Source organism: Argiope bruennichi, chromosome 5 (assembly GCF_947563725.1).
Source record: "Argiope bruennichi chromosome 5, qqArgBrue1.1, whole genome shotgun sequence".
Lineage (NCBI taxonomy): Eukaryota > Metazoa > Arthropoda > Arachnida > Araneae > Araneidae > Argiope > Argiope bruennichi.
In genome coordinates this window covers 30403379-30423573 of record NC_079155.1, presented here as the reverse complement: position 1 = coordinate 30423573, position 20195 = coordinate 30403379, and the positions used below count along the sequence as shown (strand labels likewise).

Below are 20195 nucleotides of genomic sequence, written 5' to 3'. Positions count from 1 at the left end.
CTGTACAAGTTATTTATTCATCGTGGGAAAAATCTTGGCAACTTTTTTTTTCGATTTCTGCATTAATTAAATGTTTTTGTAGCATGTAAAATGTTATGTTGCTGTCTTAAAACCGTGAACAATTTCGTATAAAAGATTTAAATCAAGTGATAAATTATCCATCTCCCTTTCTGTGAATTGGCATTTTCTGAGATATTAATTTTAAATTCCAATAACAATTTATTTCTTCGATAATAATTATATTAAATAGACCCTGTTTTGATTTGCTGAAAATCGGCAGATGATGAAACAAAGGAGCAGCTAGAGGGTCAGCCTGAAAGTTTTTAGCATATTCAATAAAGGACTTTCCCCTCTGACTCCTCATAAAAATAAAGAATTTAGGCAAAGTTGCGAATACCTTGCTTGACATTGGTGAACGATAGTTACGAAATACAGTTTTGGTATGAATTTAACCTTTTTATCTGTGGTTATCTGGCTTACGAAGTTACCACAACCTCCGAAAAGGAGTACATTTTTGTCCAGTGACTTTGTTACTCGGCTATGAACCGCAATGTTGCGAGTTCGAACCTCAAACCTGCACATTGGTGACCCTGGTTCTGAACAATCGCCTCCTTCGTTCAGCTGTCGTGGCTCCATCTACCGGCAGCAACCACTCACACTCGCTCGCAGTCGCCCGCCATAACGCTTGGCGCGATAATCCCGTTCGTCGCTTGCCATAACTGTCTCGATAAAACTCCACCAACACTGGTGGGGGAGTATTGTGGTGGTAACTTCATAAGCCAGATAACAACCTCCTGAAAGGAGTGTACACTTTTGTCTAGTGGCTTTGTTACTCGGCTATGAACCCTAAAGTTGCGAGTTCGAACCTCAAACCTGCACATATCTAATCTATCTCGAGAATATACATTTTGGACATTTCTTTGGCGGCTGATAATTTGACACAAAGCTACAAGCTGTAGAAACAGCCGAATTTCATTGATTTAAGTCATTGCATTTATGAATTATTGATTTTATATGCATACGAAACAACAGACAGAGACAGATGGTCAACTATTTGGCGGATTGGGTTCAGAATAAGATAAGTAATTATATTTTAGATGCTAAACCTGCGAAAGAAATTGTATTTACCTATTTATGCTTTGTTGTAATCAACATCACTTGAACAGCAAAACCGATTTCGTCCAAAATTTGATAGAAATCTACAAATTTGGTCGTATTTCATTTACTCAGTTTCAGATGCTGAGTTTTTCGGACTCAAAGATGTCTGAAATGTAGCGATTCATCAAAATTTCGAATTCGGATTTTTTTGACGATTTCTGTACTTTCTCTATACTTCGTATATGAGAAAAAAATTCTATGAGTCATTTTTTTTATTAGTGTGCCTAATTAAAGAAAATATCTAAACATTCTACAAGTCCTGTATTCGTGTTCCTTAGTGCAATAAAAAGACACCAGCTGTGGCCATACGTTGTAGGGGAAATGAGTGCCTCATTCACATTAAGTTTTTTTCAAATCATTCTACGTTAATTTTTTTTTTTGTTACTGGGACATTAAATAACATTTCATGGAGCAGAAATTTTCTTAATTATCATTAAGCTATGTTTTTAAAACATATATACATTAAAATCGTTAAAATTACTGATAAATAGAACAAATATCAACACTTCATCTTTAAATTCTAAATTATTTGCAATACGCGAACTGATATTTTATATCTTAATTGGCTGGAATACCTTTCTTAACTTATTCAAGATATATTTTCGTATAAATTAAGTATATTGTAGAAATATCCTTAATAATTAATTAACTTTAAAATTTGACAAAATTATAAATTGGGCAAATTATATAATTATACCAAATTACACAATTAAAAATTCAAAGATAAAAATAGTATTTTAACAACTTTCTACTAAATCTTCAAAATATTTTCTGTAGGAAATTGTTCAGAATAGAGAATTCGAGAGTTTCTCTGTTTTGAAAGCTACAATATTAGTAATTAATGGGTAAGAAATTGTTGAGAAACTGTAAATTTGGATAAGAATAATAGATATAATTTTCTAAACTATTTTAATTAAAAATTAGTTTTACCTTCCTAATTAGATGACTAATCCAATTAATTATTTCGGTCTTCATAAGAACTTGGAGACATGCAACGATTTTTATTTTTAAAGCTAATTACTACTTTGATTTAATTATATAATTACAAATTTTTGCAATTCAAAATACTAATGAGATGCGTCATTACAAACAAAAAGATTAATGAATCAATACCATATACAACTCTGCGAATCAGAAAGCTGAAGGTATAGAGGAAATAGCACATTTGTGTGAATTTATTTTAGTTCGGTTACTGTATAATTCCGGAGTTAGACCAGGGTCATCATATTATCGCAATTCAAATTTGCAATCAGTTATTCCAAAATACTCCACGTGTTGCTTCAAAACGAAGACATTAGTATAATTAAACTGAATTCTAAGTATTTTTAATGACATTGTACAAAATGGAATAATAATAGTATTCTATTTAGACTGAAGACAAAAGACTCCTCTAGAACAAATAGTCCTCTTAATAAAAGTAAAGGGGAAGGGTTAATTAAATATCGAGTGAAAAAGAAATAAGAATTATCACCTTTTCCTTTATCTTATTTGCGTTCCATTAAATTCTGGTAAAATTAGTTATACTTCAAAATTAATAAAAATAAGTATTGAAAATGATTTATCTACGATTAAAATGTTCTTTTTTTTCTTTTCAACATTTTTATCTGAATACAATGTTATTAAAATATAATAGTTTTATTCCACCGGAAAAATTGAATTAGTAAGACAGCAAGAATTTTGTTAATGAAATGCGTATATCTTTAGAAAATGCATTTTAAATATTAGTGCTTAATTGTATGGCTGTAAATTTTAATGGTAGCTCTATAGATAAGCGAATTTATTGAACAAAACCAATACATTTAATTTCGCAACTGATTACAAATTAAGGAGTGCCATAAAATTTTAATGAAATATGGTATAAAAAGTAATAAAATATGTAATGATATAAAAATGTAAAATATGTAATGATGTAAAATGATATAAATTAAGCATTTCAGTATTTGAGTATTAGCTTATCTTCAATATTAAAAATTATCAGAATTTTTATGTATATAAAAAAAATCAGCTTCTAGGTAAGATAGTTTAAGTTGTAAATAGCTTTTAAAGCGTTTTTATTTATGCAGTAAACACACAAGTTTTAATTATTTAACTATTTAAAATTTACTATTTTCTATTCCTTAATCTTGAGATCTATTGTTTTCAAATTTATCATGAGATGACGCTATAGGTTAGGAATTAAAATTTAATTTAATAAATGAACATAAAATTAATTTTTGAAAATAATTAAAGTAGTATATTGTCATCCGTATGGCATAAATGTACAAAATTTCTAATATTTGGCTTGTAAAGAAAGCAGGGGAAAAATTGATTACAAAATTTCTAGACATGAAAATAAGTTAAAACAAGAACTGTATTTTCAGTTTTATTTAACAAGAGGAACTTAAGAAATCAATGTCAAATTAAAAAAATAAATAAAAGAATCGAGTTATATCCTAGAAACTTGAATACAATTGAAAGCAATTCTCAATGCTTCTTTCTATTGTTACTCCATATCCTCTCTTTGATTTCCAATACATTTATAAACAGCAAACGTTTTTACCACCTTTGTTGTTTTCTCTACTTCTTTTGCCATAAAGTTGAGAATCTTTGATCAAGTCTTTAGCATTCAATTAATTGAAGTATTTTAATACTTTTGCCAACAGTTGCTTATTTGACTTTTGAATTCAATTAAGGAATCTCAAATATTAAATCTGTAATTATATCAAAGAAATAATAAATAGCAATAAATGTCTCAAAATACCAATAAATGTCTCGAATAACTTATCTTGTCTAATTAAGAGGTCAGATGAATTTGTAGGTCAATTGATTATAATGAATTAAAAGAGTTAATTTTTTTACTGAGAATGCTGTACGAGTATTATGTGTTGTGTTGCGACTTAGGGCATTTTACAAACCGCTGACAGTTACTTGTAAGCGATTTAAGCCGAGTGAGCGTCTCTTGATTATTCAATAGTGCCAACTAGAGCCAAGAGTACGACTTGGCTACTTCATGCGTCACATTCGCTTGCTAAACCCCTTTTTTACTGGGGGGGGGGCATATTTACACATCTCACAGATATAACACAGAGGAACCACCATACCCGAACCAGGACTCGAACTCGGGAAGCCCAAATCACGGGAAAGACGCGCCACCCCTATGCCAGGACGCCAGCCGTAATACGTTATTAATTTCATATATTATTTGGTATAAAGACGATTTGACATTTAAGGAAAACAGGGCTGAATAAAGTCCATGTACTTTTTACTTTCTCGTAACACAGTATAGAAGAAGTATTATAATCAACAAAAAATTCAAGCTCGTGATTTTGACGAATTTCTACATTTTAGGCCATCCCGAGTTAGACATTTTCCAAAAATGTCGATCTGACAAAGCTGAAAAACGCCTCGAGCTAGATCAATGACTTTTTTTTAGAGTGTGCCCATCTTTAAATACTGCTACTCTTTAATGTAATAAAATTAGATACATAAAAAAATATAGTATAATTTATATCGCTTGAATTTTTTTTTTAATCTTATTCTTGTTAGATTAATGAAATGTTTTTCGTCGAATCAGAGATTTTCATTGAATAATCCTCAGTTATTTCAAAAAAGTATAAAGAATATCTTTCGTAAATGTAAAACTAAAATATTTAACGATTCAATTTTCTGCTTCTATATTTTAAATAAAAATATCTAGTTTCATTAAGAGTTTTTGTAATATTTGACGTAAAAAACTTATCAGTTTTCAAACTGATATTTATATTTCAAGTGAAATACCAAAATTAGAAAGATGCATTGCGCAATGAACGGAATGATGCAAAACTTTCAAAATAACATATGTATCAAAACAATGTTTTAAAAATACTTTTCTGGGTAAGGTGTTAACAGAAAATTACATAAAACATTCAATTCGAAATTTCTACAACTATTAATACTAGTGAACCATCTCGTAGTCTGAATATAAGGATTCCTTTTAGTGTTTAGGAAGTTGAAAAATAGTTATAAGTTTGTTATAGTGGCCAATTAATAAGACAGTTCTTTTCTATTATATAACTCTTATTAAAATTATTATCTAACAAACTATATCTAGTCAAACTAAATAGAGGAGTTCAGAGGTTTAAAAGCTTACCAAATATTAATGTATAATCCAAATAATTAATGCGTCTGCATATTTAATGTACCCATTTGGTAAGATTTAAGTATCCAGCTTTAGCGAAATGTAAATTAACATCCAGAGGTCATAATGGCAATATAACCAGGCAGTATGCATTTCGTATTTAAAATAAGGAAATGAATCACACAAACGATAACATCAAAATAAACTATGGAAGGAAATTAGCGAAGAAGCCCTAACTAATGTGAATTATTAGAATTAATAATTCACCCATGGTCGAGATGCAAATTAATTAAAATTTATAAATGGTAAATAGTGTAAATTATAATAACTATCGCAGGAAATACTTTTCAAACACTTATTTAAGTAACACATTAAAGATAAGATCGTTTTTTTTACCACCTGGTGTAGATAGCCTCTTTTTACACAAGTCCAATAGATATTACGAGAGAAAAATGTATTAAAGTAATTTAAAATAGCAGGCGTTTTAGTAAATTCAGATGAATATTTATAGTAATCTCTAGATGGTAGATGAATTAGCGACGAAAGATTACAAATATAAATCTAAGAACGACGAACAGACACTCATGATCTTTCTGCAATTTGATGATTTAAGTGAAAAAAAAAACGTGTTATTGTTTTATTTCTTATTTTCCATTTTTTCTTGTATTATCACTTTTCCCAATTCTAAATACATTCATCTAAGACTTAACCCTCTGAAGACTACGGTTTCTTTTCACCATAGTTTTCTGTAAAGGGATGACTTACATAAAGTTAAGCTGTACGGTTCATTTGAGTATTCCGAGATTAGCGAAGTAGAATCGTCGTAAAGTAGTAAAGGGCGATAATCGGAAAGATGAGCATGTTTCTGGAATTCTTTGTCTCATTTTTGACTTTTATTTCTGATCCATTAGATACTTTTTTCATTCAGTTTTCGTTCCACGTGTATGCGAGTATCGTGCCATTTTTGATCATACTATTTTATTTTAAATTAATCTTTCGTATTGTTCGCCTATATGGCTAATTGGAAAGAAAAAAAGACTTGCAGGAGAGGCGCGAAGAACATTTTACGTTGTTATTCTCAAAATATCAAAAAAATTCAATAAATAATGTTTTAGCATAAAATATAATTATTATTTTGTAAAAAATTGAATTAGCAAATTTTAAGAACACAAATTTTTTCTTTAATCACCATAATTTAATGTGTAGGCATCTTAAAGTAAATAAAAATTGCTCTCACGTAATTTATTGTGAATTACAATCTCCTGATAATATTACGAGTTAACCGCAATTTTTAAGCCTCCTAAATATGCGTATAATCCGAGTTCATTTTATTGTTAAATGTAAACATCTGTTCCTTCCATTTTCTTCCCACCCCTATTTTGACTAAATAAACGCATCCTGAAGCATGTGCAAAATCGCGGAGGGTTTTCGAATCCAACGAAGAGTAATAGGAAACAAACGATTTAGCACTCTTACCTTGGAAAACGTAGCAGAGGGGACTCTCCCACCATTCCATGCAGGTAGCTAAGAGGTGCCAAGGCAGCTACGTCCAAGAAAAAGTCTCTCGATGTCACATAGTGCTTCGCCAGTTGCGCACTATCCCTCACCATGATACCCTGTTCCAAATATCCAGTCCGGAACTGAACAGCTATATCCAAAAAGTACACTACATCAGAACACCAGTCCAGAACATTCCAGAGGACAAGATGTGCCTCTTGGAGTTCTGGGAAGGCCTCTCGTGCGATCAATGTCCAGCTGTTGTACAGCCCACAGAAGGTGACCATCCACAACCACCAGAAGAGTAAAGATTCGTCTGGATTGAGGACACTGGCGCGGATCACCCTGTAGAACCAGTTGTCCGCCTTGATGGGGTCCTTGTCGGAGAGGATGATGTTCGGGGGTCGAGTGGAGAATCGCTTTAGGAATGAGTCCTCTCGCTTGAGGGGTGGCTTTCTGTGGTGGGTGACGGCATTGCCGATCTGAACGGTGGTGCGGAGCTTCTTCCATCTGGATCCGCCAGGGCTGCTGGGGTCCGATTCTGTCTTTTGAACGCTTTCTACAAGAAATGGGGGGGGGGCGGTCAAATTCAGATATTAAATAACAGAGGGTGATTTTATAAAAAAAATAGCTAACTATTCTATGGAAATCGAAATGATAAAGTTTAAGAATTAACTGTGAATGATAATTCTTAAACTTTAAGAATTATCATATTGTCACGTAGATACTTTAGTATGGAACTCAATGACACACACTCAAGAAGAGCTAAACCAATTTATTAACTCAACTCTGAACTCAGAAGACAGTGACCTACAGATCTTCTGCTTTTATACTAACAGGGAAAGTTCCAGAATTCTTTTCTTGAGACAGTAAGAAAAGTCCAGAACACTTGTGTGGTAAACTAAAGAAAAGTCTAGAACACTTGTCTGGTAAACTAAAGAAAAGTCTAGAACACTTGTCTGGTAAACTAAAGAAATGTCCAGAATCTTCTGGAACATGAAATAAAGGAAACCATAAAATTAAGGAATTAAATATTTACACAGACTGTGAATCGCATTGTCTCTAGCGGGATTCGAATTTACGATCTCTTGATTATAAGACCAGTGCCATGACCATTGGGCCATGGTGAGTCGACTGCCTCTTTTCAAAACGGCAATATATATCAAAATGAAGAAGTTTCGTAATAGTTTGTGGACGGGAGATGAACACTGCTGGGTACTTATCAACTAAGAATGAAAGATTAGCGATAATTTTGACATCTTTTAACATAAATATATGCTTGCTTTCTTCTCGTCAGTTAGAAGCCCGCTTATAGGGTTGAAATGCCAAGTTGGTTTTGATGATACTTTTGGCGAGTTTTGACTCTTTCACCGTTGATTAAACAGTTAACTGTTTTTAACGATCATGGAAAAGTTATGATGTGGTTAGTTAAATGTTAGTTAACTCATAACATTTTGTTTTATGATGAGTTTATTCGTCAGGAGTAATAAATACAGACAATTTACAATTTTAGTAGAAAGTCAAGCATATTTGTAAATTTCAAGACGCTTAAAATATTTTGAGGCCAAGTCGAAATCAAAGGAACAAATGAAAGATTATGCTCTGTACCATGCTTTACTTAAAAAATTAATTTGTCATCTTAAATTGTTGTTAAAGAATTATATGTTTCTTTTCATTCATATGCAAAGCATGTATGTTAGTTTAAGAAAATAAATGTGATTACCGAAATAAAAAGTAAAAGTCATTTCATTACAACACAATTTCATATTACACATACTCTGTGTTTCACGAGTATACACGTCACCGTTAAATTTTTGCGACACAATTTAGATACGAATTTTCTGAAGAGGTTGAAATAGTTAACTAGTTAACAAATACTTATTACTGGCCACAGTAATAAGTAATCGTTGAAGCGCTATGCCGATATTGCTTCTTTTCTGTTTGGCTCCCAGTCTCTAATATTCACTATGTTAAGATTCCTTCTGTTCTCAAATTGTTTGACAAGATATATTTAAGTGCGTTTATAAATTTAATTTTTTAAGAGAATGTTTTCCTAGTTCCATATTGTATTTTATGCTGTCACTCACTGGCAACTGTAACTGTTTGGATGATAAGATTAGAGCCAGTTACTGAGAACTGACGTGGACCGTACGAGAAGTTCAATGTCAGTTCATGGTGACACAAATGTATGACATCAAGACTCTATTAGATTGGTCCTCGGGTGACTAGGTGAAAAACTTGTTGGAAATTCTTGAGATGTTTTTGAATATTCCAGATACTCTAGAAGTGCATGCACTTTCTCGAAAGTTTATTATTGCTTTCGAGTAAAATATTTATAAGAATATTAGAAGTTGTAGTTTCAGAGGTGTTAATATCGATGCGTTAGGATAACCAAAGGATACACAAAACTACAGTACAGATGACGAATTTATGCCTCGCCGATTGGTTGGTTCTAATGGTATTATGCAGTTTAAGCGGCAAAGGACTTTCTAGTCTTGCTACGAGTCAATTAAGTATTCGGTCTCAGGATGTAATGGATCAATTGACATTTACTGAAACACTCGCAAAATCTCTTCAAGTATCGTTTAAGAGAAAGTAATAAAGAATGAAAATTCAAAGGAATTTCATGGGCGACTTAAAACTTTGTCGCCCTTGAAGTTTGATAATAGTACTTGATTCGCATTTCTTCAGCATATACAGGAAGTTTTGTTAATGGAGCAGCAAATTCACAGGATAGTTAGTAGACATTAAGTAGAATAAAATTTGCAATGAAACAAAGCGTCGCATGACATTCAGAAAGAAAATATATCAAAATATCTTATAATGAAATCAATATACTATAAAATATCAATTATCTATATGCATTTCTCATTTTATGACGATCACAGAATTTAATCTTGAAATACAAATTATATTTTATTTCAATTTCACATAATCGAAGTAAACTTTAATCTTTTACTTTTATTTTAAAGAATTACACCAATTCTAATTATTATTGCTAATCAATTCTAACTACTAATTATTTAGAACCTCAGTAATTGAATCAAAATGAAGAAAATATATGAATTTCATTTATTGTACCAAAATCCCACTTTAGTCATTGGTACACAACTAAAATCAAAAGAAATGCGTATGAAATAAAGAAAGGCATTCTGAATATGCTAATTATTCATTATTCTTCATTAAGTTTTACTTATTCTAATATGCGATCGGAATAGGCATTCACTGTAAATATAACTAAACTAAATTCTAATTGTTATAGAATTTAGATCAACTGGTATTTCGTGAGAAATAGCCGGGTAATGCACCATTTACAAAACAATAGGGAACACTTACCTTTAGAACTATCATGTTCGGTAATTCAGTATTGTTAATTTCATTATTATTCACGCCACTAAGTAACTTCATTTTGGGTTGAATTTGTTTTAATAAATTATCGTAGTCATTTTCCATTATATTGATATTATATTAATTATTCTATTTAAGATATATTAACAAACAGTTACATATAAGAACGGTTTACTGATTTTATTCTAAAAATAATTCGAGATTAAAAAAACATACAATGTTGCCAATCGCAGAAATAAATAAGCAATAATTATTCATAAAATTATATACAGAAAATCTATACAAAATCGAAATACAAACAATGAATAACTTAGAAATTCTTATAAAAACTAATTATTATCTAACTTAATCAAATTATTTTCATTGCTTTTGAAGCCAGCTTTTTTATATCGTCTGCGCTTATTGAGAACGCCTTTCAGGCATAATGGCTGATGTACTTCGAGGAGTTTTCAGTAAATAAAATTATTTGAAATCAGGAATCCATTGCCTTTGGTATGATAGCGTTAGCCAGCAGCATTTTTTTCATAATTTATCAGATAGAAAGAAAAAAAGTTTGAAAAATTAAATTTCTATTAAAATATTTTCTGTCGTTCTCACAATATTGTTCTAGAGCAATCTAATGAAAGAAAACAACAACCAATATATGAAGATAGTGAAAAATAGGAACAGACCATGCTGTCGATATCTGAGGTTGTTTTTCTCCTCCTCCTCTGCCAGTTCGAGTGGAATTTTGATATTGGCGTCGTGTGAAGAAACTGCTACTCTCCTGGGACTACCCTCTACCATTGTCACTCAGCAACCCACACATTTCCGACTCCAAACTGTAAAGAGAAAATATTCAAGTTATAGGAAGTAAAAACAATGAACCAATACATAGTCCGTCTTTGGCTTCCAGGACACTCTAACATTATACGTAATGAAATCTCAAAAAGTGTCTTGGAATCTTCAGAACAAATTAAATGGATTGTACCAAAAGATATTATATAAAATTCTTAAAGGAAAAGCATTTCGAAAAAAAAAAAAAAAACAATTCTTCTAACAGAAAATACTACACCTCATTTGGTAACTTTCCATATATTGAAATTTCAAAATGATCTCAGAGTAATAAGGAAAATAATCTCATCACTCGGATCCTATGCAAAATGATCATTACATAGGGAATATTGCACAAATATAATCAAGAAACTAATCTAAACAGTAATAGATGCAAGGTTCAGAATGATCTGGATTATTCAGGGTTAAGATTTTTCTTAAAGGGCCATTTTTTTCCAGTAATATTATGTTAAAATATTTTTAGGCTTGAAATTATTGTAGAATAAGAAAAGGGATTCGTTTAGCTTATTAGATAAATTTAATTTGATTCATTAATTAATTTGGTTAATTAATAATTATGTAACAAATCAAGACACATCATTTTGTGTAAGATAAAGAACTGAAGCATCTAAGTTTCTGTCTTTCTAAAAAAATTTGTCAGAACTGATGCCAACCTACATAAATTCATACAAAGATTGATAAATTTGGTGGGAAGCATACTTCCCACGACCTTAGAAAGGGTTAAATTACTCTTCGCATTGAATTATATTTTGAAACAAATTAAAGTAAAACGACATTTCTAGTATCTCTTTCAAAGAAATAGTTTTTATTTGCAATAAATTTCATTTTCAGATCTTCAACCAAAGCCTAAAATACTTCGGCATGTCATAACCGAATGTGATCTGTTCTCTAAACTTGAGATAACGACCGTTGCAGCTCTGCATTTCTCAACTTATCTATCTAACAAACAAATTCAGGGAATAATTTTATGATCAAATCATAATAAGGTGATGAAAAGGATTATGGCATTTATTTGTTCATTTGCCCGAAATGATTTTATGATTCAAAGCATGATTCATAAAAGTATGAGTAAAGGCTCTGATTCATAAACTGACCTGACAATTCCCAAATATATATATATATATATATATATTTGGGAATTTGAAAAGTGCACCTTGGAAGAATTTCTTTCAACTTTCAATTAGAGTTTTAATTAATTGAAAATTAAAAAAAATTTTGTTCGAAACGAAGTTTTCTTCATCATAATTTTCGAAAATATTGCAACAAATAATCATTTCATATTGTTTTAAAACTGAAAAAGATTTTATTTAATGACACCTATTTAGATGTACTAACTTTTTATTGAATTTCGGCATTTTTTTTAAAAAAAATATTTTTTCCATAATTTTGAGTTATAATTTTCTTTCTTGGACTAAAATTCAAACCGTTTTCATTGTTTTGTCAAATATTTAATTTTATTGAATACCATCCGTTATTGAAAGCTAAGCAAGAAAGATTCTGCTTATTATTGTATGATTTATGTATATGAAGAACGCGAAACTGAAATTATAATATCTTGTATGATAGACATTTTACGTTTAATACTTATATTTTTCATTAGAATAATGGTATCATGGTATTTTACTCAGTTAGAATGGCTCATATACACGATAAACAAAACAACAGATTTAAAATTTATAAAAATCACATGGCTTTGATTCTTATCCCAATTTGATGCTTAAAAAATACTTGGTGAAATCATAATCAACAAATTAAGAATAGTTTAGTTTAGTTATATTAACGCCTCATTTTAAGGCAATACTAAGGCTATTTTGGGACGGACCTTGTAATTCTGAACCTCGGTCAGATGACGAGGACGATACCTGAGCTAGCACCCCCCTCTCCTCACCACATCAGTGGGAGGGCGTGTGATTCCGACGGTTTAACGTGCACCAGACCTGCTTACGCGATGGTTCCTCGGTGGAGCCGAGACCTTACCACCAGGCCACCGCTGCCAAATTATTCATAAGAGATACAATTGAAAGCAAAGGGAAGTAATATTATTGGCAAACCATCCATTCGCCAAAGGGGGCTATTCATTAATATAGTTAAGAAAAACAAGTAAGCACTTTGAAACAGTAATCTTCCCATTGGTCAATTTGATTCAAAATTCGACACTGATCTACAATTTGGGTAGAAAAATTACACACCAATGTTCATGTTGACTCTATACGAATATTTCGATTGCTTCATTGAGAGTCTTTACAGATGCACTTAATTCAATGCTTCGCTTAGTTCATTAATGCAATTGTGAAATATTATTAGAAATGCTCCGAAAAGGATTCTCCGTGTCAACGAAACATCCATTCAATGGAAGAAAAAAAAATGTAAAAGAAATCAAGATGATTAAAATAGGTATAAAATAGAAAGTTTAATCTAGCCTGGAAATAGGTTTAACCGTCATCTGATAGGAATTGCTATGACTTGCCTATGGAAATTGGTGTTCGTATCTTCCAAAATTATTATCTCAAAAAGACGAATTTTGAAATATTTTAAATGTAAAAAAATACAATTTTAATGATAAAAATTTCATCTCTGTTCAATTATTTTTAAAATTTTTAATAATTTTTTAATTTTTAATTCAATACACAACTGTGATAATGTTTTTAATGTTATGATTGAAATTTAAAGTCATCATTCAAAACATTCGATTCTATATTTTTGCCAATCTTAAAATTTAGATTAAAAGAATTTGCTTTCTTTGGATATTAACTCGGAAGTAAAATTTTAACTTCTGTTTTCATTTCATAATTTGTTTTACACTTTTAATTTGTATGGGAAGTAATTTGTAGTAGACTGACATCAATTAAATTTATGTTTTTAAATATTAACAAATGACAAACAGACATTTAAAAAAAAATGCTTTCCATATCGATAGTTTTACATCCTAAAAAGTTAATAATCGGTGATTAATTACTTCCTTATGTACGTAGTATAGAAAAAGTATAGTAATTTGTCAAAGAATTCGAACTCGAGATTTTGACGAATCTCCACATTTTAGATCTCCCTGAGTATCAAAAACACATTTTTGGAAAATGTCCGTCCGTCTGCCTGCCTGTTACAAAGATAACCCGAAAAGGCTTAGATCTAGAGCCAGGCAATTTGGTATATTGTCTTTACACAAAAGTTATAGATTTCTATCAAATTTTGAGCAAAATCCATTCATATAAAATTTATCTGTCCGGCTGTTCGAATGTATGTTAACACGATACACTACAAACTACAAAACCAAGAGAGTTAGATAGATTAATTTCGGTATACAAATTTAACATCTATAGAATAGACACTAATCAAACTTTGAAGAAGGGGTCCAAAAATACAAGAAGGGGTTGAAAGTCTATATGTCTAGGAGCGGCCGAGAAGAAGAAACTGTCAATCCAAGAAGAGTAAGATAATTTCATTCTATCTTCAAAAAATATGTAAGTTCTATCACTCAAAAACTGGATTATTTAAATATATCAAATTTGGCATGAGATTTTGTGACTAATAGTGTAGTTTTGTGTGAAATTTTTATTTCAAACGGTATATAAAAGCATGATTAAAAACCCAAATTCGATTTTTGGACACTATTAAAAGCATGCCAGGATTAATCGCGAAATAACTCGCCAAGGATGATACGATAGATTCATTAAAAATACTAAATTCACGCCAAAGGTTAATATTTCGTAAGTATTGTATGCCAGTGCCATAGAAAGGTCTTTTCTGGGATAACTCCTTTATTATAAAGTATGAGAGAAAGCTTTGGAGAGATCATTCCCTCTGGTTTTATTATAAAATATATATTATTCCCCTTATATTATAACATTTAATCCCAAATATTGAAGAATAAATGCACTTTATTGAAGATCTTGGGGAAATGAATTAAATAGTTCAACTTTCATAAGTTTAAAATATAAACAAGTAATATAAAAGAATTTAAAGTCAATTCCTACTTTCGCAAGAATTGAACTCGTCTTCTTCACCTTCACTTGAAAAATACTGAAATCTTTACATTTTATCGATTGAGCTACTGCCTGTTGATTTCAATCTTCATTACAAATGGCTAAAACTCTATTTAAAGTATTAAAAATTAATTAAATTTAATAATTAATGAATTAATATTTGAAAAAAACTGTATTAACATCAAGTGTCATCCACTACAAGTTTAAAAAAAATATATTTGAACTTGAGTGGATGAATAAAAAGTATTTTATTAACGATTGAAAATTTGAACAAGATATATAAATATATATAGGGAGAGTGTGAACTAATAGTAGGAATTGAAAAATATTCCTCCCGAGAAGTTGTTGGGCATATAATTCAGTTTCAAATGAATTTTAAAAGTAATAAAATTATAAAACTATAAACTTAACAAAATAAATTCTTTATTAAAAAATTCATTTTTCCAATGCAAGTTTTCTGACAGTTACTGTAATTATTTGAAATAAATACTTTTCGAAATCAAGAAAAATTTGAATATATTTGCACCATTTCCATATTTGTCAAAAAAGAATTCCAAAATATAATTCGTTTTTTTTTTGTTTTTTGCTACAATTATCGAAAGAAAATTATTTTTCTTATTTAATTGTAGAAAAAATAGGAGATAAAACTTTCATTTTTAAAATACTCCAAGATTAACTTTTGATCTCAAATTTTCATTCTACCTTATCATGGATCCCTGCAAAGAATTTTAAATTTTAAGTGAAGGAATTCTTCAAAAGTTAGGATTGAATTGCTAAAAGTTTATCCGGACTTTTCTACCAGAACAGCGAAGACTGAGAATCACTGACAGCGATATTCAAGCTGAGTTGAGAAAAACTTTTCCTGCTGCAGTTCCGTCATTTCCAAACGAATAAGTAGGAATTGGAAGATCAATGGACCTTCCTAAAAATTTTTTTTCAAAAATCATGGCAGTATTATAGAATCTAGTCTGATAGATGCTTTAACAGTTCTTTGGAAGGCATAAGAATTTGATGGTTTTTTTTTTTTTTTTTTACATAACTACAACGGAAATTAAATCTAAAAATTTATTAGAATAGGTATCCATTATAATCGTAGTTCGTTCGATAATTTCTAAACAGTCAGAGAGAAGTAAGTACTTCCTATCGTCAAGATAATCTTAATGATATAAGACTTATTTTTACTTCATTATTTTATTTAAAGGGTCATTTCTATTATTTAGATTATTTGGGACAATGAATGCATTTATGAAAAAAAAAATGAAACAACAACAAATTTTAAATTCTTAAAATTTTTCTGATTTTATTAGTCATGTTGAATGAAAAATTATTGATAAAATAACAATTTCTGTGTTAAAAACTAACTGAGTTATAATGCTTCCAATATCATTATTTTAAGCAAATAAATGAGTGCTCGCTATTTGGCAGATCTTCATAACTTGGTCAGCTTTAGTGGAGAAAGAGTGGATCTCTTTTTTCGTTTAAATTGTTATTGCGTAAGTTAGTTAATTATATTAACGTCCCGTTTGAAGCAACACTAGGGTTATTTTGGGACGGACCTAGTAATTTTGAACCTCGGTCAGATGACGAGGACGACACCTGAGCTGGCACGCCCCTCCCCACAACCATTGTTATTGCGTAAAGAATATTCTACAGCATATATGTAGTAGAAACGAGGGAATGTATAAAGATTTAGAATTCGTAGCTCTTTCTGTAAGCAGTGTTTGATTGAAATAGTGGTTTAAATGATTTAGAGCATTTTTCATATTGGAAGTAAGTGTCTATCTGTCTATTAATATCTGTCTATCTGTTAGAAGTATATGTCTATCTGTAAGAGATTAAATATTACATCGGAATTAAAATGATATTTCTTTATATATAAACATGACACGCATCAAACAAGAAAAATTAAAATTGACATAATTTTATCTCTTACAGTTCGGACTCTTACGAATTAAACGATAGGAATTAAGGATGCAGTTCATTTCATTATACCACGAAGTTAAACATAAAAGCCAGCATGTCAAGTAGGCATACAAGAACATTATGATATATAAAATGTAAGTTTTAATAGCTTCATTGAAATTAGTATTTAAGTGATCGTAATGCTACATCTGGCCATATCGCAAAGGATATATTACCCATTGGTTTTTTAATCTATCCATGAATTAATTGTTTGGTATTTTCTACAGTTAAATATACAACTATAAGAAAAACATAATAAAAATATTTACTTCAGTTGGACTAAAAGCATCCAGATTAATTAAAAGCAGATAACATTTGAATAATCCGATATTTGACCAAAAAATGCTTAGTTTTAGAAGGAAAAAAAAAACAGCGAAAGCAGTCTTCCCAAAACTTTCTCGTTTACTCTTTAATAAACTTTCTTGCGTACACAGAACGGCTCACTTTAGTTTAGTTATATTACGTCCCGTTCGAGGCAACACTACGGCTATTTTGGGACGGACCTCGTCATTTTGAACCTCGGTCAGTTGACGAGGACGACACCTGAGCTGGCACCCCCCTCTCCACATCACACCACAACAGCGGGAGGACGTTTGGCCAGGACGGATTTAACGTGCAACAGACCCCCTTACACGACGGTTCTTCGGTGGAATCGGGTCTGGAACCTGAAACCCTTCGGTTCCGAATCCGAGACCTTACCACCAGGCCACCGCGGCCCTCAGAGAACGACTCACATGGCATTAATTACGAAATATTAATTTTTGACCTGAATTTAGAATTTTTTACTGAATCTATCCTGTCATCCTTGACGAATTATTTGACGATTTATACTTTGTATGCCTTAATAATGATGAAAAATGGGATCTGTATTTTAGACAAATTTTTCTGAAGTGATGAAAAAAAAAAATTACAACAAAAAATAAACTGCATTTGTTGTTGTAAAAATCCCGTACCAAATTTGATATATTTAAGTGCTTGTGTTTTTGAATTATCACGTTTACATGTGTCTAAAAGTACAGACTGACAGACAATCAACCCTTTGTGGGATTCGGCTCAAAATTTCACAGGTGTATACACTATTGATGATAAATCTGTGTACCAAATCTTATCTATCTAGCTCTCTTCGTTTTATAATTGTCATGTTGAATTTTATCCAAATAGCCGGACAGATGGGCTATTTCTGAATAGATTTTATTCAAAATTCGACAGAAATACGCAAATTTGGTTTAAAGAACGTATACCAAATTTCGACTGTCTAGCTCAAAGCGGTTTTGAGTTTTCTTTGTCACATACATACATTCATAAATATGTTTTTCGAATTAACGGAGGTCTAAAACGTGGAAATTTGTCAAAATTTCGAATATGAATTTTTTTATGATTGCAATTCTATTTCTATACTACATATACCAGAAATTAAAAACAAAATTTGCTGACAATTTCTTCATTTAAGGATTGCAAATTAATGTAGTTAATATTTTATACTTTTACATTCTATATTAAGATATTTCTTCTTAACATATTAAAAGAAAGTCCGTTGTTTAATTGTCTGAGTTTATGATGCATGAAAAGATTTTGTTTATAAATTTTTAGAAAGAGAATCTTATTATTGGAATTGGGATTGTAAAGTTTCGCTATGTAACAATTTTTTTCATAAATATTTCTGATTTTTTCCTCTTAATTATATCCAAATATCAAAGGAAGGCAAAGAAAATAAGAAGATCCGTGCCCAAAAATAGAAAAAAAAATTGGAAATTAGAAACAAATCTTAGAAAATTTAAATCAAAGAATAATCATATTCCTTAGCATCAATTCATTAATTTTACGAAAAAAAAAACAACTTGTAGGATTATTAGGGTTATGCAAAGTTTCCATACCGCAATGATCACAGGAAAATGATTTTCCATGCTAATCTTGAGCTTATGAAAAAAAGGAATAATACTAACTATAATATGAAAGGAATATTTCAGTACATTACCGAAAGCAATAAACCGTTTCCAACTTTTTTGGAGACCAAAAAGCGAGGTAATTGCGTTGAAATATTTTGTATTAACTTTCCGGAAATCTGTTTCGTAGTCATTTATATTTTGAGGAATAGATTTCTGTGTTTTTCTAAGAACTCGATGAAATAGCCTTAATGATCTGAAATACGACTCAAAATAAAAAGACATTTAAAGAAGATGATTTGAGTTTATTTTTTGAGAGAAACGAACTAATGAATGCATTTTCTATTTATATTTTGAATGAAAGCAGTTAGTTACCATGTCTTTCTTCGAGGATTTAATGGGGAATCATTTTCAGTCATTCTGATGAATTCTGATAATGCTATTTTTATAAACTGTTTTATGAATTTGCAATATAACTTTTTTTTTCCAAATCAGTTTTATAGAAAGAACATGGGATCTACATGGATTCTTAACGAAAAGTGAATGGAAGCCAGGTTAACGACCCTAACCTTGGTATCAAATTTGGAGACTATTTGGTATTTTAGTAACGATTTTGATGCCAAAAATGCAAAGTTTTGAAAAATTCAAGAATTATGGCCTTATCTCTATTAGAGGCGAAAAATTAATGATTTTTTTTTTCTGGAGAAGCATTTTTATAAGAATCAATTCTTTCTTTGTAGTGTTGAAAGCAGAGCTTCTCTAATTGTTAAAAGTTGAATATTATAATTATTTTCAATTTTATGATTTGCAATATGCTTGCGTTGGGAATGAACATAAATTCTATTCTTCGTGTGCATTTCTGCGCTATCTTTTGTTACCTGTATTCAGTATTTTCTAGAATTTCAATATTTTCCTGGAGAATAAAGCGTTATTTTCCATTATCCAGGTGTGTCATATTTCTGCAATAAGTAATTAACAGATTTTCAGATTTCTGCAATAAGTAATAACAATTACTGCAATAAGTAATATAAATCCTTGCCGATCGTTGGAACTATGCTAATGATAACGTATTGAAAATACAAAATAACGTTACAGAATCAATATGTAAGATATACTATAGTTCAAATTAAAAAAGTATGTATTTTTTAAATAAACTTAAATATTATTCTAACTAAAAGTGAAAAATAAAACAAAAATGATTGAAAGAATTTGAATATATGCTAATAAATAGGTACGTAATACATTTTTAATTGATGATTTTTGCCTGGGATAATTAGTGTTTTTTTAATATTTCTCATGAAGATCCATCTCAAAATCAAAGACAGCACCAGTGTCTTTTATTAACCATTCATTGCTCTTTTAAGTTAAAAAACGTTTTCCTATCACTAGCAATGTTTTTTTTTTACCGGCTGATGTTACAAAATAATCTGATTCTTC

The 20195-nt window shown here is 30.3% G+C and overlaps 1 protein-coding gene across 1 annotated transcript in view; it reads right to left on the bottom strand.

Annotated features, from left to right (window-relative positions):
* LOC129969667 (potassium voltage-gated channel subfamily H member 1-like) overlaps window positions 1–20195 on the bottom strand; it is a 431779-nt gene that overhangs the window by 217292 nt on the left and 194292 nt on the right. The window contains exons 2-3 of the mRNA XM_056084324.1: window positions 10771–10920; window positions 6731–7310 (exon numbers count right to left, since the gene is read on the bottom strand). Coding sequence (XP_055940299.1) covers window positions 6731–7310; window positions 10771–10885 — 695 coding nt within the window. The 5' untranslated portion in view covers window positions 10886–10920. The remainder of the gene's footprint in view (window positions 1–6730; window positions 7311–10770; window positions 10921–20195) is intronic.